The sequence below is a fragment of the Heloderma suspectum genome, chromosome 3 (genome assembly GCF_057233095.1).
Source record: "Heloderma suspectum isolate Gila_16-S chromosome 3, 16-S_ref, whole genome shotgun sequence".
NCBI lineage: Eukaryota > Metazoa > Chordata > Lepidosauria > Squamata > Helodermatidae > Heloderma > Heloderma suspectum.
Genome location: NC_139460.1, coordinates 106534844 through 106561347, shown reverse-complemented (window position 1 = coordinate 106561347; position 26504 = coordinate 106534844). Strand labels below are relative to the sequence as shown.

Here is a 26504-nt window from a genome sequence, read left to right as displayed (position 1 = left end):
TTTTTTTAAAAGAAAAGGAAGTTTTGGGAGACAATGCAGCCATTAGGAAGATGCCCTATTGTCGGGGTATAACTACTCAGGTGGGGTGTATATCTGGCCTTAGAGTTTAGGGAAACCCTCTTGCAGTAACCACAGCAGTACCTGCTGCAGATGGGAGTGACGAAAGGGGGTGGACCCTAGATCACTCCTAAAGCCACATGCTGGGGACTCGGGGAAGTGGGGATTCTTAGCATGGCACCCTCAAGGGTCTGGGCAATCCTTTGAAACCTGGTGATAACCCTGCTAAGGGGGTGATCTACACCCCATTTCCCCACCTGTCAACTGTCCACAGCTGCCAAACCAGTCTAGCGTTGCCCTATACGTTGGACAGCTCAATCATACAAGGGTCCAGCCAAGGCAAGCCCCTATATGTTGAATAGCCTCACTTGCTCAAGCGCGCAACTATGCATAACTGATTAAAAGAAGAATTGGAAAAGGGGGCCATTTGCGCACATTCCACGGGGCTGGGAAAATGCAAAAAAAACCCAACCCAAACCACAATTCCCAGCCCTGCTTTTGTGTAAAAAAAAAAAGAAGAAGAAGAAAGAAGAGAAAAATAATTTTTTAAAGGGCTTCTACCACAATCGGGATTGCAGTCGCAATCAGAGCAGGTACAGGGACTTGGCAGCAGATACGACAGGTGCTCAATTGTGGTTTAACATCATGTGTGAATATGGCTTATAAAAAAGATCCAGGCACTATTCAGGACAGTGTGCACGTGTGTTTCTCAATTCAGTATTTTCTTGTTTTTAGGACTCTCCTGCTAATGGGCCTAGAGGCCTTTTTGTTGGTGATCTTGTCACCAGTCTGCAAGACTGCTCAGTTCATAGCGTGGAGGACTGGAATTCCTGCCTGGGAAAGATTTCTCTGAAGCCACAAACAGGCTATTGCATAAAGGCATCAGTACTACAACAGCTGAGTTTCCCATCTAGAGGTATAGTTCTTTCTACACAATATATATTTATATCTTTATGGTTATTTTAAGGATTGTTTGATGTCTTAATTGACTAAAAAGATTTTCCTGGTTAATAGGTTAGAAGATTTTTTAGAAGAAATTAATTTTTAATACAATTTCATGTAAACTGAATATGAGGAAGCACAAACTTATATGAGGCATTCCCTCCTGTGTGTGAGAATGTGGAATGCCTCTTCTGAAATGATGACTGGTGTAACACATATGTGAATCACATGTGTGAATTGTTTTTTTAAAACAAAGTATGCCTTTTCTTTAGAATATTTTTCACTTTGCCTTCCTTTATGCAGAATTAATTAACTAATTGCTTAATCACCCAAACTCATGATTAATTATATTTATTTAATCGGTTGACTGCCCCAGTTCAGATTGATTATAGCATGACAACTGTGTATATTCTGCGTGTATAGCACATTCCTGCTTTGGATGTGCGGTTAATCTGTACTTAAACCACATAACTGTTAGACTGATGAGTATGGGTAATCCAGTCCTATGGATATGCTTTAGCTGCTGCAGCACAAACTACAGTCCTCACTCTGGACCTGAAAAAGTAGTTTTTGCCTTGGTAAATGGGGCAGACACATCTTCCTCTGGCCTGCTTATCACAGGAAGCATTACTGCTGTGAAATAATGGTGTGAACTTGCAGAGTGTTCCCAGGCTTGCAGGCCTCCTACATAGTTTCTTAGGATGCCACATAAAAGGCTGTTTCTGGGCCTTTCCCACCCTTCATCTGTGCCATGACAGCTTCAAGGGTGGCAGCTATATCTGCAACGTTGCTGAAGTTAGTTCTCTGTGGCTAAGCACAAGTTGTGGTGGCAATCTTCAGGTTGTCTCAGAGCAGCAGCTCGTAACATCAGGTCATGAGGCTGGATCTCTTTCTTGAACTGCGCAAAATAACATCCCACTAATTGTTCTCTATCCCTTAGTAGAGAAAGTCAGAACAGTGCCGACACCTCAGAGTGTAAAGATGATAGCAGTCTCTGTTCTATGATGTAAAAGTAGACAAAGCCGTGGTGGCAAAATACCAGCAAAAGGCTGTCGCTCATTCTGATTCCTCTTGCTTTCTTTTTGTCCAACTTTTTCTGTTCTTAGCCACCAATCCTATATTCCATATCACAATTATGTCTCCTGATTTATCCTTAGTGAGGCCTGCTATAGAATCAGATGCAGAATGTGCATGATTAGTTTAGTCTCTCTTCTCTTTCTAACTGTTGTTCTACCTATTCTACCTTTCTACTTAATTGTTTTGTGTCTGTACGCATCCTTCTGTGGGTCTTAGGCTGCAACTTACCTGGGAGTAAGTCCCATTGAAAACAATGGAACTAATTTCTGAGTAGGACTGTACTGGTAGTTTCTTTTATCTCTTGGATAAAATAATTTGTTTTTAGATAAGTCGGCTTAACTATTATGTTAAATACATTGCAGAATGGGGCTCTAACAATATTGGTGCCAACACTTAAATCTGGTTTATGCATAATGGCAATTCATGGTTTGTTTAACTCATGAATTATCGGGGCCACAAGGGAGCGAGTGCATTGCCTCCGGCCTGCTCACCCATTCCTGGGTTCTTTGATGTGACATCCAAACCTGGGACTCTGGGTTGTTGAGGGACAAACAACCCAGAGTTTTAACCAACAACAAATGATGGGTTCACACTCTGGCTTGTTTGTCACTAAACAACCCAGGGTTCTGGGTTCAGATGTTACATCAAACAACCCAGGAACAGTGCATTCTTGGGTTGTTTGAGAAATTGGATGCAGTCGAAGCAGCGAGTACGAGAGAGCTAGCACACTTGCTTTCTCCCATGCTGCCCCGACAACCCACGGTTTAAACAACCTGTGGGTTATCGTGACGTGCAAAGCAAGCCGTATTATAATTATTGAGCAGCTTAAACAATGTGTTTTCCCTTGCTACATGCTGCCTTTCTTGATCACAGTATAAAGTAGACAAAGCGTTCCCAGCCGAGCCTTAAATTGATTAGTAGTGCCATTTAATATCAAAGCATCCATAAAGTTTTTTGCCTACTATTTAAATGTGTTACCCAGTTCACCTCAGTGGGATCACCCAGGATAGACCTGGGAAACACACTTCTTTATTTGACATCTTGTTGACACCATCTATTGAAATACTTGGATGGAGCAGTTTACTCTGGAAAACTGTGCATAAGTTGGTGTCACCTTGTAACTCTGTAGTGCGTTTAGTGTAATCTGTCTCATTTGCCAAATGCAAGATACAAACACTTGAATCTGGAACCAGTCAGGACACCTGGAGAGGGAGATGGAATAGTTATACATTGTAGCAACACCGCCTTCACAGTCCTGTAGCATATGCTGGGGCTAAATTGAGTATTTTTATTTTAAATTGTGAAGAATTGTTATGTTTTAATGTTGTTATGTTATATTTTTCTACTGTTGTAAATCATAAAAGCTCCTATTGGACAAATCTGTTATCAACATCTGATGTATATTTAATGTGCATTGATAAAACTTGGTTTGAATTAGCAATGACTACATCTACATCTTCCTCACTAGCTGGATTTAAGCTAGTTTAAGGATGCAATCCTATGCATGTTTAGACAGAAAAAAAGTCCTACAACTCCCAGCATTCCCCAGCTAGCATGGGGAATTTTTTCTCCCTAAACATGCATAGGATTGTTCCTTAACTGTGTTTTTTGCCAGTAGCCCTTGGGAACTGTAATTTTGTAAAGGTACTGGAAATCTCCCTTTCTGGGTCTTCAACGCAGCTTAAAATTGCAGTCCCTAAGGCTCTTGTCGGGATGACTGTTAAATCAGTTGAACCATTTTAGAATATAGGAATTGGCTCTAGAGGCGCCAACGAGATCTCAAGCTGGTCTGTTTTAAATGAGGTTAGTGCAACTTTGTGACTAATCCAACCTAAAAATAGGTCTTAGTACCCTTGATAGCCAAGTTTCTTTCAACATTCAGACTAAGCTATGTGTTTGTTTGGGCCAAAAATTTTTTTTTTTCAAATGTGCATGGGAGAAATAGTCGCACCATGCAATGATGGCACTGTTTGTAGCTACATCAAGCTGTCACTGGGAATTGTGCCTTTTCTTTTTTCCAGGGTGGTGGTGGTGGCGTGTCCTTTGGTTCAAGAATTACAAATTGAGCACCTTGTGATCTCTGAAAATCTAATCACGAGTTTCATTCCTTTTCAGGCTTTAGAAGACTTGATGGTACTGTTGAGTGTTGTAGCAATAACAGCCTCACAGATGTCTGCTTTTCATACAGTAATAATCTGAACAGTCACCTGGTAAATTATTTATGCAAGCTGTCAGACTTGAGCAGCATAAATGTGTATGTTTAGCATACAGCACAATGTTGGTTGAACTGTTGGTTTCAGACTTTTGAAATGTATTTTAAAATGTATCTGAAATATTAATACAGTGGTACACACACTGTGCTTGTGGCACAGTCTGTGAAGTTGAGAGATTGAAGCAATAAGCCTAAATGCTGGAGATCAAATTCTCAGCGCCACACTTTAAGCCAGGATGTTCTCCCCTGCCCTCCTCCTTGGATTGCTCTGACAGGCCACATCAGGGAAGGCTAGTATGCATGTTAGGCGGTGCTGATCAGAGGCACTCTGGTGCCTCCGAACAGCATTGCCTGAGCAGCCACTGTCCCCACTGGCCTTTCCTGAAGAAGGTCTAGGGGGCAGGCACAACTATGGTTTTTGGCTTGACCGGTAAGACCAGCCAAAAATTGTAGACCCCTGATCATTAATTTTTAAAATATTGAGTTGGTGCAACAGCTGGAAAAAGCAAACACTGCAGTATCTTTTATTGCTGTGGTCCTGAGCCCTATGTGCGCATGGAGGTGCTGCAGCTAGCTATGGCAGATGGAGCTCCAGAAGCAAGTAGGGTAACTTGTTCTACTGGGGCTGAGAGGGATAAAATCCCTGCTTGCGTACATGAGGCTCTGTCACTGGATAGTTATCTGTATCTCCAATCTTGCATGGCTGTAGTGCATATAAATATTAGTCCATTCAGCAGACAAAGATCCGGTGTGTACATCATTATTTGAATCCTTTCCTGCATCTAGATATTGAACAACATTAACCGTCCGTCAATAGAAAAAATGACTATAGTAATCACATGTATCCCAAGAAAGCCGTACAATAAAATACTTGGTGGAAGTTATGATGCTCATATTCAGCTTGTGTAGTTCACAAGCTAAATAAGAGCCAACAATGTGATGTAGCTGCAAAAAAGGCAAATGCTATTTTGGGCTGCATTAATAGAAGCATAGCTTCCAAATCCTGGGAAGTACTAGTCCCCATCTACTCAGCACTGGTTAGGCCTCATCTGGAGTACTGTGTCCAGTTCTGGGCACTGCACTTTAAGAAGGATGCAGACAAGCTGGAGAGGGTTCAGAGGAGGGCAACAAAGATGATAAGGGCACTGGAAACAAAGCCCTATGAAGAGAGACTGAAAGAACTGGGCATGTTTAGCCTTGAGAAGAGAAGACTGAGGGGAGATATGATCAAGTACTTGGAAGGTTGTCACAGAGAGGAAGGCCAGGATCTCTTCTCGATCATCCCAGAAGGCAGGACACAGAATAATCGGGTCAAGTTACAGGAAGCCAGAGTCCGGCTGAACATCAGGAAAAACGTCCTGACTGTTAGAGCAATATGACAATGGAACCAATTACCTGGGAAGGTTGTGGGCTCTCCCACACTGGAGGCATTCAAGATGAGGCTGGGCAGCCATCTGTCAGGGATGCTCTGACTTGGATTCCTGCATTGAGCAGGGGGTTGGACTTGATGGCCTTGTAGGCCCCTTCCAACCCTACTATTTTATGATTCTATGAAGCCATTTGCAGTTGTTGTTGTTTTTAAAAATCCTTTATTGAGACCGTCCTTTTCCAATAAAACAATGAAGTTAGACAAGTATAACAGTGCAATAACTATGAGAGCCAGCGTGGTGTAGTGGCTAGAATGTTGGACTGGGAGCCAGGAGATCCAGGTTCTAGTCCCCACTCGGCCATGGAAGCTCACTGGGTGACTTTGGGCCAGTCACAGACTCTCAGCCCAACCCACCTCACAGGGTTGCTGTTGTGAGGATAAAACGGAGAGGAGGAGGATAATGTAAGCTGCCTTGGGTTCCTTGCAAGAGGAAAAAAGGCGGGATATAAATGAAATGAAAAGAAAAAATGAAATGAAATGAGTAGTGAATTACTGGTAGCAGCAACAAATCTCACAGACCTTGCAGTCATAGTAAATACTACCTGAGCAGCAATCACATTTAAAAATGCATGAGTTGGACAGACAAAACATGATGGTTGTTGCAATTTTTTGTCATTGAATTGACCGCAGAGATATCCCTTATCTTCTCTTGGTGTTAACAGTGGCAGGCGCAATCAGTTCCGAGGCTGCTTCTCTTCACGTACCAGGGTTTGATCAATTCTAGACCGAAGTCTGCTAGGAAGAGACCTTTTTTTGGGCTCACACCAATGTGGGTTATTCAGCTTCGAAACAATATAGGATTTAAACATGCAATGCTCACTATATTTGGGGGAGAAAAAACACACCATTGGCTACCATTTGTTTTTAGATTTACTGGTGAACAGACCTTATTTGTAGTGCTTCAAACCCTTAGTTTGATACAGTGAAGCCTTCAAGCAAAGTTACGCAACTGGCAAAGTTGGACATACTGTGCCCACCCGTTTGAGTGGAGCCATGCCTGCCCATGGCCTCTGCCATGTTACACCCTTATAGCCCCTAAGGGACAGGTGTGCCCACTCCATTCCCTGAGGTGTGGCTGCCCCATAGTAGGGGGTGGAGCAGTTGAATAACTGTCTCTCAGACTACTACCGCCTGGGTTCAAACTGTATCAATGACAAAGTTATGAGCTAGTTAGGGAAGTCTGCCACCTAGTGACTGAAGATGATACTACAGGCTTCAAATATACAGACATTTTAAATTAATTAAAATTGATTAATACACTTTAAGAACAAATTAACCATACGTTTTACAGCCCTAGGCCCTCCCTTAGTTTGCATGCAAAGTGTCAAGTGTCTAGTGCTGACAGACATACACACATCCTCTTTTATTATTATAGAAGCCACTCAGATAACTTCCTGTTTTGGGGTAGCATACAAACGTTAATACATTTTTTAAAATGTTTAGACATAAATGTTTAGACATATATTCACCTGAGACCATATGGTCACAGGTGAATACAACACCTTTAGTGTTATTACGGTAATGAATGATCTCAAGCTTGGATTTGTTGTCTGAAATTGCTACATGTTTATGCACTGAAGAAAGGAGAATCGCATTCATTTCTTTGGTACATAACTAATAAGTGTCATATCTTCTTGAAAATGAAAAAAATGCTGCTGTTTACATGTCAGGATTTGTGGGCAAGGAACACTGGGGGAATTTCTGGTTTTGTTGGTTTTCAGTGTGCCCACCAGAGCCAGACTTTTGTATTAATTATTTGGCTGGTGGCAAGTAACTAAGAACTTTAAACAGCATTCCCCCCCCCCCCCAGTGCCTTCTTCAATTTTTTAAGTTGTCCTAGTCATTCCAATAAGGATAGAATTGAACTCCAAAACCATAAGAATAAATACATATCCCACCCCCCCCGAAACATGACATGGCTATTCATACCTTATCATGATTGAGATCTAACTGGAAAATGGAGACACAAGTCTTGTGATTCCCTGCCGCCCCGCCTCACCCCCCCATGTTGATGGGGTGTGTTTGATCCCAGCTGTCAACAGAAGGTTAATGACAGAAGGCTGTGTATACCTATAGCTTAGAGCAGGGGTGGGGAAGCTCTTTCAGCCGGAGGGCCAAATTCAATTTCAGAGAAGCTCTCAGGGGCCACATTCCATTGGTGGGTGTGGCCAAAGGCAAAAGGGGTGGGGCCAAATCCACCAAAATAGCAGCAGATTTTAGCTTGCAGCTCTTATTGCCCCTAACTAAGCCTTAGAAGAGGCATATCAACCATTTTTTTAGAATGGAGAAAAAAGCTGGGAAAATGCACAAAAGCTGGGAAACCACCAAACAATTGATAGATGGGGCTGTATTTGGACCACGGACCTGAGGTTGCCTACCCCTGGCTTACAGCAACCTTACTCAACCTGGCACCCTCCAGATGACTACAACTCCCATCATCCCTATCCAGCATAGCCAGTTGTGAGGAATGATGGGAGCTGTCGGCCAGAAGATCTGGAGGGTGTTGTTGTGAAAGTCTGGCTTAGAGCAAGTGTCAAAATATGGGATATTACATGCACATGTCAAAATTAGAATAACTGGAAGACTGCCTTACCCATCCTCCATCTAACTTGCTGTTTTGATAAGTGCAGCTTTCTGTTTTACAAAGACACATAAAGTAAAGTTTGTCTGTGAATGTCCATAGCCTAATTCAATATTTATTTAAAACTTTGGGTCCAGTACGCCTGTCTGCCAGCACGGAAAGCTATTGAGGCTAGTCAGTTTTGCCGAAGTAATATGGATTGCCAGAAGGACTTTGTTCCAAGTCTGTGTGTGACACCATCTTTGGAAAATCAGACCAGACTCATCCGGGTGAAGCATCCTCCTCAGGTCGATATGCTCTTCGTTGGGCATCCACTGCATCTCCAGTATACAGGTGTGTATGAGTTGGGGAAGATTTAAATAAAAATGGATAATTGAAGGAAATAACATTCATGGGACAACTTGTTTGCAGGTTTGCTGATGAGGCTTCTCTTGAATTCAGCCTTTTATCTCCTTCAACGATGCTAAAAGCTATGTGATGTGCCAGTCCTTACTGCTCTCTGCAGTGGCAGGAATAATAAAGTTCTATGTTGCACAATGGCCAGGCTGACTTACTTTTGGCATTAGATATGTGCATATGCAATGACAAAATATATACCTACCATGTCAGTTATGAAGGAAGCTTGGGTGTAGAATTAGGTGCATGTCTGTTTAAAAACAAAATCTTGGATGTGGCAACCTGGAAAAATTAGAGCCACAGCTTCCATTTAAAAAAAAATATTTTAAGGAGACATTGGCCTTATTTTCTGAGCATGCTTCATTGGCAGAAAATCTATTTTTTACTTAGATATGTGTACACTGATCACTGGCCCTAAGAAGAAGAAGAAGAAGTAGTAGTAGTAGTAGCAGTAGTAGTAGTAGTAAAATGTTTAGAAGCTGCTGGCTCAGGTGTAAAATATTACCATCAGTTGTTTAAATAAAATTGTCTTCACATCACACTTCCATTTGACATCTATAGGCTAGCCATGTTTAATGTTCTTCTGTCATTTATTTAAATCCTAATATTTTGGTAAAGTTTGACTCAAGAAACTGAGCTGTAACTCTGACAGAAAATGGTATTCTTAATCAGACTTCCTTGAACACTTAAACATTAAAATTGAATCTTAAACTATTTTCACAGCATACCTTTAGACTTAAAAACAAATCCCTTAAGAGCAGAGATAGTGCTTTATCAGAACTCAGTAATAAGAAAAAATAGTAGTTCCTCTTTAAACTTTCAGGTTCTTACAGTTGCATTGCACTTGTAGACAGTCCTGCCTAACTTGAGAAGTAAAACTCCAGCAACATGTAATTAGGAACATTAGTGCACTGAGCAGTTGGAATCCATTTCCTGTTTGTTACTTCCTCTTCTACTGTCATAATCACGTCTGTGGTTCTTCAAATAAGAGTATTAGCTGCAGAGCCCATTCTCAGAGACTACAGATATTCAACTGCAAAGTAACCACAGGTGCATCATGTGTTTAGATGTTCTCACAAAGTACATAGCACAAAGTACAGACCATATAGCCAATGAAGAGAGATGTCTTACAGTCTTAATAATACTTAAATGTCTTGACAATAGTGTGGAGGAAAAGCAAAAGTTGTTTTTCCCACGAACAAGTTATCAGAAATGAGTGGTGTTGAAATGCTCTTCACTTTCATAGCAAGCTTATAACCCACTTTTTTTTATTTAAGTGAGCCTCAGCAGTTTTGTACCTCGACACAGCTTCCTCAGTATGGACCTGCCTGTGGTAACGGAAACATTTTGCAAGTATCCTTTGATATTCGTGTGGGCTTTTAGAGAAGACACTATGTGTATCTCTAATGCATAAGAGGATCTCTGAGGACTACAACAATTTTGTGTGTGTTTTACAGCCTATTCTTATCTACGTTGTGGACCTTGGCTGATAGCTGGGTGTCACTGGTCAATTTCAAAGCCTTCTGCTTTAAGCAGCACCACTTTAGCAGATGGTGAACTTAAAGGCCTACTTTGAGGCATGAGGAGAGTCCTGCAAGGCTTGTGTTCTGCCATTTTGCTCCCCCATGCTTGTATACCTAATTATGAATATACCTAGCTATGTTGCACACATCTCTCTTATCTGCCCCATATCATCCACACTCACAATATAAGCAAAACATGTATAGCTATAGGGTAATTTGGTTCAGGTCAGTGGAGGGTCAAATCCAGTTACACTCTCCATACAACAAAACTGTGTTTGGAAATGAGAATCTTTGTTCTCCATTCAAAAAAAGGTGAGGTTTTCCTATAATAATTTCTTTTTTATGTATCAGAATGTTTTGTGTTGTCCAGATTTCAATCCTGACTGTCATCACCACTATAAGCAGGCTAGGTTTCAGTTCTGCCCATATAGTTGCCTGCCACCTCTGCTTGTTCGATGATATGTGCAAAGCTGCCGGTGCAGCCAGACCTTTTTCCAAAGTGATGAACAGATAAGAAAAGTAAGAGGACTCTGCAGTTGGAAGCACTGTTGATTGGAGAACTGTGTCGGGGTGTCTTCATGGGTGGCACACAATCCACATGAAAGAATGTTGTGCAAAAACATATGGCTCCTTTTTTGTTGCTTTGTACATTTGCTTTAGTACTATGCGCCAGGCAAAGTGTTTGGAAGTTTGTAGACATGCCCAAGGATTCAACATGTTGGATTTGTACTAAGCCACTGGCAAAGCTACTCAGACCTGATTATTTGAATGTAATTAACCTCTTTCGATGTTAGAAAGGCTTCAGTTTCAGTATACACTCAGCCAGTCACTCTAGCTGGTAAAGTGTATATTGAAATTGAAGCCTTAATAGCATGGTTGGATACATTCATAGTTGTTCTTTAACTAGTAAGTTCCCATACAGAAAGGCTACATCTGTGATGGACAGTCTTGCAATATCCCAACCACTGCCAAGTAGAGCAGCCTCTTGGGTCTGTGCTACATAGAGCTTAGGTGTATAACAAATTATACCTGTTCACTTGCTTCATCACACTTTGCAGATAAGCACAGTAATCTGAACAATATTTAAATTTTCTTGCATGCATTGGAATGGTGTTTAGCTTTGGCTGTAAATTCTGCAGTGGCCAGATGACTGTGCTTTTGATGATCATAACTGTGTTGTGGATTTACAAAAGCTGTGGCCAGAACTTAGGTTTTGGTTTGATTGTTTCCATCCGCAAGACAGAAGTGCACCCTGCTCTCTCCTCTAGGCTAATCTGAATAAAATGTATGCACACAAAGGTGTGCATAAATGTATGGCAAACTAGATGTGATGAAGCACATGTGTATGAATAAAGTGGGAGTGAGATAAGGTCTATTGTTTACATTTTTAAAAGCATGGGCGACAGAAGGGAGTGAATGCTTTACCTTATATAGAAGGATCATATATTGTGTGGCTGGCACAACCTGGGATTTTTTTTTTTAATTTGCTCCGCTACCAGTATAACACTAATGTGGGCAGTGCATACACTTTGTGTTAATGTAGTTGAAATATTATGTTTTAGAAGTTTAGAAATTACTGCATTGTATACATATGTTTAAGGTATGCCCTTGTTCATGCCCCTTAACTAATTTTAACTAGATACTTAATTTCACTCTCTGGAGCGCTGGCTGTAATTAATGCAGTCCCCTGCTTTGCTTTGGATGGTCAATGGATATTAAACTCTTTCCTGGAAGCTACTCTTAGCAAGCTAGTTGTCGAAAAGCAAAACAGGGAGCTTGTCGGCTTCTTAGTTTTGCTTGCTGGCAGCACACTTTTGGCTGCCAATGTGGCACTCGGACTCTGGGTTGTGACAGCACGATAGCATATTAGCCAATGTTGACATCTGATAATTTATATTCTAGCAGGAAAGATGACTCTCCTTTGAGTTGTAAGTAATTCAAGACTTGACGATTGTGAGCTAAAAGAACATTGTTTAAAAACAATATTTGTAAGAACTGCAATGAAAAAGGATTAGAGTAAGACTCGGCTTATTTAGATTTCCAAACAGGATCATCATTCAACACCGACAGCTTGTATATGGGGTGTGGGGTGGGGATTTGCCATGTGTTCTTAATGCAGTGAACTGAATCTCTACAGCGCGCCTCACCACTGTCCAACCAGGAGAGTCACTTTGCTCTTTATCTGTTCCTTTCTCAGTTTGGATTCCAGAACAACTTTCACCTGGGGTAATTTCTACCCACAGATCTTGAGGAAAAAGATGACAACATGAAAATGGCACACATATTCTAGCTGGCTTGCCTCCAGTTTTATTATCCAGTTGTCTAAAAGCTGCCAGGATCTCCTAAAGCCTTTCTCTTGACCCATGCAGTCACGGACTTCTTGTTCTTAGGCCCATGGAGAAGCTTTAGCAGAAGTAAAGTCATGATAAATTGGATGCGGTCTACAGGCCATACTTAGCCTATCTATGATATCGGTAAAAAGCTCTAGTATCTTTTGAGATGTAATTGGGAAGCAGGCAAAAACTCCACCCAAAATCATGTTGTTAGGGAATTATTTGTGTTGCATGTTTCATTAAGAACTTTCTGGAAGATAATTATATGTTCAAATGATAGCTTGAATTTCCCTGCAGTCATTCCTGCCCTTGAAACAATCCTGTATGAGACTTAAGGCACAATCCTATGCATGTTTAGACAGAAAAAAGTCCTGCAACTCCCAGCATTCCCCAGCCAGTAGGATTTTTTGTGTCTAAACATGCATGGGACTGCGCCTTCAGTAAAGTCAGACCATGTACCATGTATTTCCTTTCGTGAGTAAGAGGATGACTGCATTTTGCTTGTTGTTCAAAGCTGAAACTTACCCTTCATGTATACAATAGGGTTATTACGAATCCTATCAAAATTTGTCTTCATTTGTTATCCTCCCTCTTTTCACATTTAATGTAGATACTGCTTATGTTTCCAGTGTCTGTATTGTGTTCTACTGTGGTGTTGTCTTACTAAATGAGTATGGTTAGACATTGTTTCCTATATCGTGACACTGAGGTGCCTCTTGAGTGTTCCCCCAACTATGTGGGAGCCGAGATATGGCTACAAGCTGCTCTTCCGGGTCTGAAATGTTTGTGAGAGAAATACTGGGCCCCCATTTTGTGCTTAAAATACGTGGTTCAAAGCTGTATGCATGCACGGGTTTTCCTTTCACAGAAAGGAGGTTGGGTATGGATAGGCGTTTTCCATAGCTTTTATGGGAAATGTTCTTACTCCTAGTTGAGAAAAGGTAGCTCCCTGCTAAGAAGTTATGGATTGCATTCAAAATCTGACCATTCTCTTACTGTCTCTGTTTGAAGTGAATTGATATGCTGACTACTCAGAATATCTTTAAAGTTGTTTTTTCTTATCCATTTATATTTGCATTTTAAAGTGTTTGCTTTAGTCAGATGATGATTTGACCATGATCTGCATGAAGCAAACACTTGATTATAGCCCAAGAAATGCACAGGGTATGCTTATAAGTTAATAATTGGTTTGAAGCCTCCTTGAATGTGTCATGGCATAGAAGTAGAATATAAATTTAAATATAAAATCTTTTAAAAAAGTACCATTGCAAATTTATACTTCATTGTAAAAATCTGTATCAGATGGAAAAGTGTTTGATATTCAGAGAGGTTGTATATAATTTAGGCTGAAGTTCCTAAGCACGCTTAATAGGGAATAAGCCTCATTGATTTCAATGGGATATATATAAATTTATTTTAAGTAGACATGCTTAGGATTGCACTGCACAATTACTACTTAAGTGACGAATCCTACTGTTAAGTCTTCAAATGAATATAGAGTTAACATGTTTATTTCTATAGAATGATGTGATTGTAATGAATGCAACCATAGAAATAAATAATTAAAATAAAATAAATTATAATAAAACTAATAAAATATAATTAAATGCTTTCCCTGCACTAGGTTACAAAATAAATTGTAGTTGGGAGCACTTTTCTACAAATGTTGCATGCTGAGTTTGCAAAAATGTTACTTATCTATAGACCTTAATGTTGACAGTTTTATGGCTGGACAAATTGCTCAGCAAGGTCTAACGGTGGCACTTGGAAAGTCTGATTACCAGGGCCACAGTCCAGCACAGTGGTAGAAATGGTATCAGTAGGCTCAAGTATGTCTAAAGTCTCAGGACAATTGATTATCAGTTTGGTCACAAGAACAAATTGCTCAACTTGTAATATGAACAAGATGGTATTGTAGTAATGTTTGTCAGAGAATGATTCACCCTGAGCTTTGTCTTAGATCCCTCGTTCTCCAGTGAGCCAAAAGAAGCTTCTTGGTAATGGTAATGGTAATGGCAGAGTGTATCTCTGTTAACTGTGAACCCTGGAATTTCGTATCCTGACATCGGGCCTGTAAAAGGCTGAGTGGTGGTCAATTGGCCCCCCACTCCAAAACTCTTCCCCACCCCTGTTCTAATCGAAAATGTATGTAGTGAGTATGCCCTTTAGAACAGCTTCAGATCCAGCGAGCTCAGGAAGGGAACCCACACAAACAGGTGGCACTGCTTGGAGATGAAGTGCTAGTTCCTGCTACATCACTCAACACTAATATATATATAGGAACCCCAACTGGATGTGTCATTATACAGTAATAGGTGGTAGTACAAAGCTTGGACTCTGTTTCACAAAACATTACAAAAGTAGCACAAAACTTTGGTATAGGTGTTGGTACTGGTATAGCAGTGTTGGATCTTTTGGGGTGTTAGCTAGGAACCCTGGTGGGATATATCAACACACACTAGTGGGTGGTGTCACAGAATCTGGAGTTTATGGAAAAAAACTTAACACAAAACATTGATATAGGTTTTGAGGGAATACCAAATGTCTGGGTCTGTAGTTAACAGCTTACAAAAAACAACACACACATGCAAGTCCTGTTGGTATGAATGGAAGGTAGGCTGGGGAATTCAACTACACACTGCTTGCTGCTAAAAAGTAATATTGAGACCAGGTCTAAGATAGCAATTGATGGTCAAAAAAAGTTTATGGTTATTCTTGATAATGTTATGACTTCTGGCTTACTGGTTTCTCTCTATACGGAAGAAATAGAGTGTAGTGAGAGCTCTTGAACTCCAATTTGATTTTTAGCATCTTAGGCTGCTATCCTGTAATCATTTACCTGACAGTAAGCCCCATTGAACTGAACGGGGCTTATTTCTGAGTAGACATGTATAGAACTGTGATGTAAATGGCAAATCAGGATGTTATAGACACATGTGTGGTGCCCTAATAGCACAATTACTTGACTATATAAAACTCACACAAAATGCTTGAATAAGTTGAAGATGTGGGTAAAGTAGCAGTTAGTGGGTAAAATAGCAGTTACAGGAACTCTGGGGGAAAGCGACCATGTTATACTTGAGTTCATGGTAGGGATGTTGGAGAAATCTGCCACGGACTCCAGCGAGGCCAGATTCTTTGGAATCCGCCCCCCACCCTGGAGTCCATGGAGGAACAGCCTCCCACCCCGAAATCCCCCCCAGGACCGACCGATGCAGTGGCGGATACGGCGGCCATTTGTGTGTCGTTGTGGCCGCCATTTGCGTGGCTGCCTTTTGGTGTGATAGGCTACGTAAATACTTATGTAGCCTATCACGGCAAAGAGCAGGGGCGCAAATGGCGGCCACAGCAGCGTGGCAGCGGCCGGAAACCGGCTGTAGGCGGCCCCAGCCAGGGAGGATTCCGGGGGGAGGGACAGAGTGCCTCCCCCCCACCGTGGACGCCCCGGATCAGAACAGTAAGTACATTTCATACATCCCTAGTTCATGGTTCTAAAGGAAGCAAAAGCTGAGTGTAGCCAAACACATACCCTGGATTTTAGGAAAGCTGATTTTAATAATCTCAGAACAATGATAAGTAAAGTCACATGGCACACGACTCTAATAAGAAAAGGAGTCCAAGATGGATGGAAGTTTTTAAAAAAGGAAATTCTCAAGGTGCGATTACAAACAATTCCAACAAGAAAAAAAGGTGGAAGACAACAGAAGAAGCCAATGTGGCTTCACAAAAAGCACACACATAGGAAGTGGAAAGAAGGCCAAGCAACAAGGGAAGAGTATAGGCAGGTAGCACAAAATTGCAGGAATGGTGTCAGGAAGGCTAAAGCTGAGATCAAGCTGAGGTTAGCGAGGGATGCTAAAAGCAACAAACAAGCAAAGTAAAAGAAGAAAGAAATGGTGGTTCAGCTATTAAATAAGGATGGCAAAATGATAACAGATGACAAAGAAAAGGCAGAAGTGCTCAATTCCTACTTTGGCTCAGTCTTCTCCCAAAAGAGGGTCTATGACCCCCCCCCCCCGGCAAAGGGGCAGTCTGAAGGGGCAGGATTGCAGCTTGAGATTGATAGGCGTATGGTCAAGGAACACCTAATTACTATGAATGAGTTCAAATCTCCAGGGCCAGATGAACTGCATCCCAGAGTCATAAAGGAACTGGCAGAAGAACTCTCAGAACCACTGTCTGTTCTCTTTGAGAAATCATGGAGGACAGGTGAAGTACCAGATGACTGGAGGAGGGCTAATGTTGTTCCTATCTTCAAAAAGGGTAAAAAGGCGGAACCTGGGAACTACAGACCAGTCAGTCTCACATCAATCCCTGGGAAAATTCTGGAGCAGATGATAAAGCAATCCATCTGTAAGCACCTTGAAAACAATGCAGTGATTACGCAAACCCAACATGGATTTGTCAAGAACAAACCCTGCCAGACGAATCTGATCTCATTTTTTGATCAGGTAACTTCCCTTGTGGACTGTGGGAATGCTGTAGACATAATATACCTCGACTTCAGCAAAGCTTTCGACAAAGTGCCCCATGATATCCTGAGGAGCAAACTAGCTCAAAGTGGGCTAGATGAAACAATGATCCGGTGGATCCACAGTTGGCTACAGAATTGGACTTAAAGAGTGCTTATCAATGGGATCCTCTCAAACTGGGGAGAGGTAACGAGTGGGGTACCGCAGGGCTCAGTCCCAGGCCCAGTGCTCTTCCACATTTTTATTAATGACTTGGAGGAGGAGGTGCAGGGAATGCTGATCAAATTTGCAGATGACACAAAATTGGGCGGGATAGCTATACCTTGGAAGACAGAAACAAAATTCAAAGTGATCTTAATAGACTGGAGCGCTGGGCAGAAAACAACAGAATGACATTTAATAGGGAAAAATGCCAAGTTCTGCACCTAGGAAAAAGAAACCAAATGCACAGTTACAAGATGGGGGATATGTGGCTCAACAACACTACAAGTGAGAAGGATCTTGGAAATGTTGTAGATCACAAGCTGAATATGAGCCAACAATGTGATGTGGCTGCAAAAAAGGCCAATGCTATTTTGGGCTCCATTAATAGAAGTGTAGCTTCCAAATTCCGGGAAGTACTAGTCCCCCTCTACTCAGCGCTGGTTAGGCCTCATCTGGAGTTCTGTGTCCAGTTCTGGGCACCACACTTTAAGAAGGATGCAGACAAACTGGAGAGGGTTCAGAGGAGGGCAACAAAGATGATCAGGGCACGGGAAACAAAGCCCTATGAAGAGAGACTGAAAGAACTGGGCATGTTTAGCCTTGAGAAGAGAAGACTGGGGGAGATATGACAGCACTCTTCAAGTACTTGAAAGGTTGTCACAGAGAGGAAGGCCAGGATCTCTTCTCGATCATCCCAGAGTGCAGGACACGGAATAATGGGCTCAAGTGACAGGAAGCCCGATTCTGGCTGAACATCAGGAAAAACTTCCTGACTGTTAAGAGCAATACGACAATGGAACCAATGACCTAGGGAGGTAGTGGGCTCTCCCACACTGGAGGCATTCAAGATGAGGCTGGACAGACATCTGTCGGGGATGTTCTGACCTGGATTCCTGCATTGAGTGGGGGGTTGGACTCGATGGCCTTGTAGACCCCTTCCAACCCTAATATTCTATGATTCTACGTGAGCTCAGATTAGCAGTAATCTAGTAAATATGCATGCATTCAATACTTAACAGCATATTATTCTAAAACTACTTACTTCTAATTAATATAACTTATTTAAACAAAGTTATTTTTGAAAAAAAAAAATGAGCTTTTTTAAAGTGGGGTGTTGAAGTTCCTTCTCCAGAAGTTACTTCTCCAGCAGTAGCTTAAGTATTAAGCTAAGAATTTTCAATTACTCCTGTATAAGTTTTAAGGTAATTTTCAAGACGCATTCTAATATTGGCTTAAACTACAGCTATTCTGTTTTGGTGGTGGTGCTTCTGCCCAGTTGTTTTTGTTCAGTGGTGAAAGTCAAATAGTTAAAAGAGAAGATTTTCAAAAAACCCAGCTCCAATAGTTTGAGAGAAAATCAAAAAAGATCTGTATTTTGTTCTGCCATTTGTGATGGGATTGCTGCTTTTCTGAAAAGCAAAGTCAACTTTCTTTGATTCATAGAGGGTTTTGCAGACAAAGGACATTTTGAAGCGGTGTCTCTTGACTTCTCTAATAATCTCAGATATTTGACCTTGTAACTCACATAAAAGAAACTATGTCTGCTGCTGATAGAATGTAATTGTTCTCCTGGCCCCCAGCACTAACCAGCTGTCCAAAGAAAGTTTTAATAATTAACTAGTTTCACTAAGCAGTTGACATACTTTGAATAATGCAAGATTTAAAACTGCTTTTCCAGCTTTGGTACTGTCTGCTCCCATATGTATCACTCAGCTAGAGGAGTCCAGAAAGGAGACATACTGCTCTGGAATAAATGTGAAATGCTGAAACTGAAATTAAACTATGCATAAATGGTAAGAATGTCATAGGTGAAACTTGTCCTCTCTGTACTGTATCTTTGGGCATATTTACAGCATGATCCTATGTTTGTGTGGACTCCCCATAAAATTCCATGAATGTGAGGCAGGGCAATTGCACTCTAAACCTCATCTGGAAGCACCCTGGAGTGAGATTTTGACAGTAGTTTCACAATGGAGAGTTGATGCAAATCATGACAATATGAGGTCCTGTGACAAATTTTAAGGTGGTTAACAAGAACATGTCCCATGGGCCTCCCTATTACACTGATGAAAACATACATTTCTTTATTTATTGGAAAGGCTTGCTGAGGATGGCAAGAGTAAAAAATACTGTATTGCCTGGTTTTGAGAGATAGATGGACTAGATTTGAATATGGAGTTGGAGACTACCAGGCTACAACAGCCAGGGCTTAAATTACATTTCCACAGAAAGTTGGCACAAATTAATCAAGGTAACTGATTCGTTTTCAATACTCTGTTTCTACATTGTGTCCCCCCCCCCCCCCGCAAGGACCATTCGCATAGAAGTAGTTAAGAGAACAACTAAGCATCCCTGAAAGTGATTGACCAGTTAAATGGGCAATCCCATCTCCTTTTGTGTTAATCTTGCTAGAAGCAGGATACAACTTTTGTACTCCTTTTGTAAAGGGGTGGTGGTGGTATACATGTTGATGTCCCCAGGAAGCATTTATAGAGGCTGAAAGGAATAAAATGATTGAATTAGAAAGTTCAATCTTTAGAAAGAACTTTCCAGTCTTTAGAAAGTTACTAGTGCTTTAGGGCCCATATGTGGCTCTTGCCCAAAGTTTTCCTTAGGTCTGTAGCTTAGAAACTTGTTTGAAAAGACACCAATCACCACCCTATATTAACATATAGTTAACCTTGGAATAGTGCAGACTATCTGGAATATCTGTTAATGTCTGGAATAGTGCAGATATTAATAGAGTGGACTGAAGGATTTCATTCCTACCATCAAGGTCCTCTCTGAGTTAAGACTGTGCCCCCTCCCCACAGGTCCCATTGACACCAAAGGCCCTGCATGAAGGAACCAGGAGAGTGGGAGACAAACAAGACCTTACAGCCTCCTCCAGTTGGACCAGTGCTGGGAAGAGGCTAGTCTGTCTCACACCAACTGGCTTTTGGGAAGGATCAGGAAAGCACGAGAGGCAGGCGAAGAAGCCATCAGACCCTCTTCTACCTGAACTGTCCCCTCATCACCACAGGGCCAACTGACAGCAACTGAACTACGAGAAGGATTCTGAAGACTTGCTATACACTGATAAAGCTATTATTGCCAATTTATTAATGTATATCTATTTTATTTGTAAGCTGGTTGGCCATTATGTGGATAGAATGGTGGACTAAACAGGTCTTTGATCTGATTCAGCATAGCTCTTCTTGTATTATCAAGCATTTGTGTCTTTTAGGTGGGAAAGTAATAAGCCATTTTATCACTGTAACAAGATGCTTGCAGTTGGTGACTCATCAGATATACATCCACAGAGTGATCATCTTGCCTCTTTTCCTGATAGCTCCATTAGGAAATTATTTGTCTGGATTACGGCATATTTTAGTAAGCTGAATATACAAGAATAAAAAAAACCCTGCTTTTTCTGTGATATGTAAAACTCCCTGCCCCAAGAACTTAGATTATCTTCTTTACTAGTGTTCCTTAAATACTTCTTCTTCAGCAAGCTTTTGACTCTGTTGCTATTTAAGTATTATTTGTTGTTTGACTTCCTATGTTTTTCTTCTTATGTTTGTACTTATTGTTCTGTGATGAATTTTGTGATTTTAATGAGGTGGAATACTGTTGTTCCTTGGATTATGTTTGCTACTTTTCACACCTTTGTAAGCAGAGAGAAAGTGGGATAATTAAAAAAATAAAAATTCCTAACACCCCAGTATGCTTTGAATTCTAAAAAAGCTGCCTCCTCTTAAGTTTTAGGTGTAGGTCCAGACCATACAATACATCCTCTGAATGCTTTCCTATTATCCAGAATTACCACATTAAACATAGAAAATAAAATACAGAAGCATTTTGGCACGAGGATCTTATATGATATGTTAGCCACCTTGGCAAGAGACTGAAGTACAATCTTGTGGCTCATCTTGACAGGGGAAATAAGTATTTGAGTAAGAGCATTTGTGTGGCTAAGAATTTGCTCCATATAAATATATAAAGTTGCTTTCTACTGAGTCACTGCTCTATCTAGCCATTCTGTCTATTCTCTAAGGTCATGGGGCTGATATTTTTCCCATCACCTACTACCTTTTTAACTGGAGATGCCATAGATTGAACTACCACAAAAGTATTGTCTGTCTTTATCCATGGTATATACAGTAGTTGGTCAAACTTTTAAAAGCAATTACACAAATGATCTGCTCCAGCTAATATGCGGATATGTGGTCTGCGGTAAAAGTAGACAGTCTTAAGACAATGTCATAGTCTGTGAATGTAGGTCTCATTGATTTCAGTAAGATGTACACTTAACTATGCAGTTGGATTGTAGCCACCACCTTCAAGTTTCTAGACATATAAGGACTCCTTCAGTGGAAATAAAGCTGACAGAGATGCAAATCTCAATATTTGCCTGTTTCATTATTTATGCAGTCTCATCAATGTATGCGACACTTTACACAGAAACAACAAAAAGGCAGACCTTTGACCCAGAGAGCTTACAGTCTAAATGTTGACAGAAGACAACAGAGAGAAGGCGAAGAAGGATTGACAAAAGCTAACGAACAGGGAGGGGAAGAATGGAAGATGAAAAGGATAGTGACCCAATGCAATAGTTACGTTTTGGAATAAGGAGCAAGAAAATGGGTGAATTAAGAGATCAGAAAACTACAGTCCCCAGCAGCCAATGCCAGGAGTTACAGTCAAAAACATCTGGAGGGCACCAGGTTGGGGAAGGATGCTGTAGGTGGTAGAACTGTGGGAGCAAGGATCACATGTATTGGGAAATGATGGCAGAAAGATTGTGTGGAGAAGTTTGGGATAGCATTATAGATAAGGATGGTTTGAAATCTGATTTACAGATCAGGGTCCCAAAGACAGCAACTGCACTTCAAGATGCTACATTGTACAGTTGCTCTTTTTGGGACCCTGATGCAAGAGGAATAGTTCTGCTGTCTACTTTAGGAATTTGATTAGTAGCATTATATGTACGAACAAACTGAGCAGTTCAGGGACAAAGCTATCATAAATCTCCAGTGTTTTGTCCGATTCAAAGGAATCTAAACCCTGTAACGAATTGTTCATCACTCAGGGGTGTAAAGAGAGTATCAAAGATGGCATAGGATTGGATGCTGGGATTAAGTACTATTCCCATCTTCTGTGCCAAGGCATCAGCCACCCTCAGTACTGCCTTGCCAGTGCTGAGGAACAGCCCAGCCCAACGCAGCACAGCAAAACCATGATAAGGGAGGTGCTTTTGTCTGCAGAAATACCAGGAACATTATCTGTTATTGCACCAGACTCTGCTACCAAGGGGCATGATGGCACTAGATAAGTATGAGAAAATAATTTCTTCTGGGCCATTGTCTGTTTTGTTCTGCTTTGTTTCACTGAGGCCACTAACTTGAATTATCATAAGCTTCTAGTGAAAACTAGTTAACAGCCAGATAAGTTGTTCTTATTCTAATATGGAAAGTTAGGTCATATACTTGAACGTTGCCATTACTGATTATTGTTTTCTCAAGGTATCATAGAATGGTTAATGATGGTTCCATGGAGAGAAGAAAAAGAAATCTATCTCCAAGAGCATGAGTTAAGAAGAAAATCATAAATGGTGGACTCATACAGAAAAAAAGAGCCAGAGTCCATGTGGTTTACATTAATAACTTTTTAAAAATAGTAAGCACAAAGCTGCAGACAAGGCTATGATGCTGCTGCCATTCATGACTGATCATTGTTCCCCTTTCATTTTTATTTATTTTATTGCATTTATATCCTGCCTTTTTTCCTATTGCAAGGACCCCAAGGCGGCTTACTTTATCCTCCTCTCCATTTTATCCTCAGAACAACATTTCTGTGTCCTCAAACCAAGCTATAGTGAAAACAGTAAGGTTGGTAAGAAACTTCTAACCTAACCACTCATCCTCCTCTGCAAAAGAAACACCTTTGCCTGGCTGTCTCTGGGCCTCTAGCAAGGGAAAGGAAAATGATGCCTCGTTGCTCTCATAGTCCTGGTGAGGTGCACTGAATAACCTACAGCTTGAACGCCACTTGAAATCTTCATTAGAACTTGTAACTGATTTCAGGAGTCATTAAACTCCCAAAGTTATGTTATGTTATGGGTGTCTTTCCAGAGACGTAGATGTACTACTGAATAACGTTTCCCTTCTAGCCATCTTTCCCCCTCTGCTATTGTGGCTTGCCACATCTGAGCGTGATTCAATGATGCTTGTTTCTATGAAATTCAAATTTGCTCCTATATACAATTTTTCAGCACTGCTAACGCATAATTTAGGCTGATACTGCTTCTATTGAGCCTGTCAAGGGCTCTTTGGAGGCCTCTCTCAGTCTAATCCAGTAGCCAAGTCCAGACACAGACAAAGGGATTCCTTTCAAAGCTTTATTTTTCTTTTATAACTTAACAACTCTACCTTTTGCAACTAGATCTGAGCAGCACAGTACCTATGCTCTAAGTTGGAACAGTTGGTCCCCGTTTGAAAAGGAATTACTGGCAGACCCCTGAACTTAAGGACTAGGGAGAGTCCCTCCCCTTTTCCTTTGGATCCTCTGGGTGCAGCCGTTGTTTGCGCGCCAACCGGGCACTACGCCTCTTTTCTGCGCCCTCCATTTGACGCCGCTCTCTGTGTCGGCGTCGCACATCTACTAAGTCTACTTCCTGTGCTCAGTTACTCCCTGGACTGCTATCTAATCTAGGAATGCTGGTGGGAGGAATCTCCATCAGCTGTGGGCCCTGGGAAAGAGGAGCGCGCTCCTCTCCCAGGAACGACTGCTCTTCCTCAGAATCAGAACTACTCTGGGATTCTATGGGCTCAGTGTCCACCCTGACAGAGCCTATCTATCCCAAGCTAAAACAGGAGGAAGAGAATGGCTTAAGGAGGAATCTAGGGGTAGATTTAATTCAGACCTCTCAGAGTGCTCAGTTTAATTTATTTCAACTTAACACAATTACACACTTTTGTTTAATTGCATCCTTTGATTAGTGACTGATTTTTGTGCTACTGTAATTTGCGTGTCAAGAGCAATCTGAATTTGTCTAAGGCATCACTGGAATAGTGTATTCTTGCCCTGTTCCCTACTAGCAGCAAAAGTAGATGGGATTGGGTCACATTACAGGAGAACATTAAACCAATCTTCCATATTTATGCTAGCTCTTTTATTGTTTTTCATGCTCAAGCCAAAGTGAACGTTATGATTCATAAAGCCGGCTATGGCCTAGAAGGACCCAACATACCTCTTACGTTGTTCATTACTGCGTCAGATTGAACATAAAAGAAAAAGTAGATACTTCTTGGCTGTTCCTCCACTGAAGACTATTCTTCCACTGGAAGTGTTAAACATCTGTAAAAAGGATTTCTGCTGAAAGATAGCAGCCAAAGTGCTGTGTGAAACTCTAAACCCACAATCATCAAATAAGACTGTGCAGCCAGAGGAGAAAAACCTGTAAACTAAAGCACCTGCATTGTAATAACATCCAAATCTACGCATCTTCAAGCAGCGTCCGACGACTTTCCAGCTGGCATTTGGTAGGAAGGGCTCGGACGGTATGAGGGTTGGGTTCTTAAGGATTTCATATCTTATCCTCAGGAAATTTTGCATTGAAAATGCATTGCATTGAAAATGCTATAAATCTAAGTTTAACCCCCCCCAGACCAAAATACCTAATTTCGTTGTCTCTTTGTCTCTTGCCATAGTCTAAGTTTGTATGTATTTAAACAAATATGTAGCATTGACAACATTAATAAAGACGTCTCTCAACATGCTTAAGCAGATGGCACTTCTCATGTAAAAACCTGCATTGTCAGAGCCATAACTAATATGCAGAGGCAATGCATAGGAGAGACCTGTCTGCTATGAGTGGGGACTTGATGCTTTTCTCTAGGTCATGGAGCACAATTTTACCCATCTTTTAAACTGTAACCTTAAAGTGATTAGTTCTGCTTCCATAAATTATAATTTATATATACATTTATATACAGTAATTAGGCTGTTAATTGTGCTTATAGCAAGTTATAAGATCTAAAACAACTGGTGTACTATGTCATTCTAAAGGCATATTAAATAAAAGGCTACAGCTGTTAAGAGATGATCGGTTTAGCTTTGAGAGCATGTAAAAACTTGTCAAACTTCTGGCATATTGATTATGCACAAAGGAACTTCCAACCGAACTGTCCTTAAACAATGCGCTGCTGTCAGTTTGCAGGGTGAATGATTCACACAGCCTGAAGCATTTCTGCACAGAAGGCTTTTTTGGTATCAAATATCTTTTTTCCAGCATATTCAAGATCTACTGGCTACCTATGCAGATCTTACCTTGAATCCCTGTCTGTTCACATGGCAGGTGTAGGATAAGCCAGGCAGGCAGTATCCAGGGGTACCTAAAAGGATTATCCATGGCAACTAGCCCCTCGGATGCTGCAGAAATCAGGAAGAAACAGGTTTCTTCTATCTGGCTCCTCATTTTTGCACCTCTGGCATAGGGGACTGCAGAAGGCATGCTACATATATGGGAAAGAACATTGTAGACACAAAAGTCCACATGCAAAACGGCACACCTATCAGTGATGTTGCTTCCTGTCCTTCTAAGTGTGAGTTCAAGAATGCACAAAATGCAAGGAAAGTTTCTCTCGGCTTTTAAGAGAGCCTTGGCTTTGAGGACCTATAGGCTGCTCATCTGCCCACAGCTACAGATTGCTGCTCAGCCACCTTCCCTTGCTTGAGAAAAATCGCACCATTGTAATGTTGTTCATTATCTGTACCTGCAAACAATGTTGAGTCAGAACCCCCACTGTGTTCACAAATATGCAAGGGAAAGGTAGGAAAAGTCCCTTGCCACTCCACCTCACCTCTCTAGTTGTGAGAACAAAACACCAGCTGGAAAGCTGATAACCTGGTTAAAATATTAAAAAACAGATGAGAATCCTAAACTCCAGGTTTTAAAACTGGACAGTGAATCTTACAGAGAGACTGGAATGCATCTCAGTCCCTGAATCAGTTGTATCTGAAAGTTTTTCCCCTCATGGTTTATGGGAGTTGTAGTCCAAGACAACTAGAGACCACTGTGTTGCCTACTCCTTCCCAAAATTATCTAATAGTCCTTCTCATCCAGCAAAGCTTAAGGAAACCAATGGAGTGATTAAAGCACACATTTTCACAGTGGTGAAAATAGAGGAGGAAAACACTTAGGACAAGGTAACGTATCAAGAAAGTTAAATTTACAAATTTATTTTATGTTTCTGAAAATACCACAGAAAAACAACTAAGATATGTGCCAGTTTCTG

The 26504-nt window shown here is 41.1% G+C and overlaps 2 protein-coding genes across 11 annotated transcripts in view; one reads left to right on the top strand and one right to left on the bottom strand.

Annotated features, from left to right (window-relative positions):
* The window catches only part of MBTPS2 (membrane bound transcription factor peptidase, site 2), a 45933-nt gene extending 22452 nt beyond the window's left edge, over positions 1 to 23481 (top strand). For 5 of the 10 annotated variants that reach the window (XR_014789164.1, XR_014789163.1, XR_014789162.1 and 2 more), the window contains 6 exons: positions 793 to 973; positions 4192 to 4286; positions 8436 to 8631; positions 9972 to 10047; positions 11857 to 16007; positions 18905 to 23481. Coding sequence is in view for 1 of the 10 variants with exons in the window: in XM_084844032.1 (XP_084700158.1) it covers positions 793 to 973; positions 4192 to 4286; positions 8436 to 8631; positions 9972 to 10047; positions 11857 to 12079 (771 nt within the window). In the remaining 9 variants the exon portion in view is untranslated. The other 5 variants (XR_014789160.1, XR_014789159.1, XR_014789165.1 and 2 more) reach the window with 5 other exon arrangements.
* The window catches only part of SMPX (small muscle protein X-linked), a 112183-nt gene that overhangs the window by 79308 nt on the left and 6371 nt on the right, over positions 1 to 26504 (bottom strand). The window contains exon 2 of the mRNA XM_084844038.1: positions 24458 to 25721. The gene's annotated coding sequence lies outside the window, so the exon portion shown is untranslated. The remainder of the gene's footprint in view (positions 1 to 24457; positions 25722 to 26504) is intronic.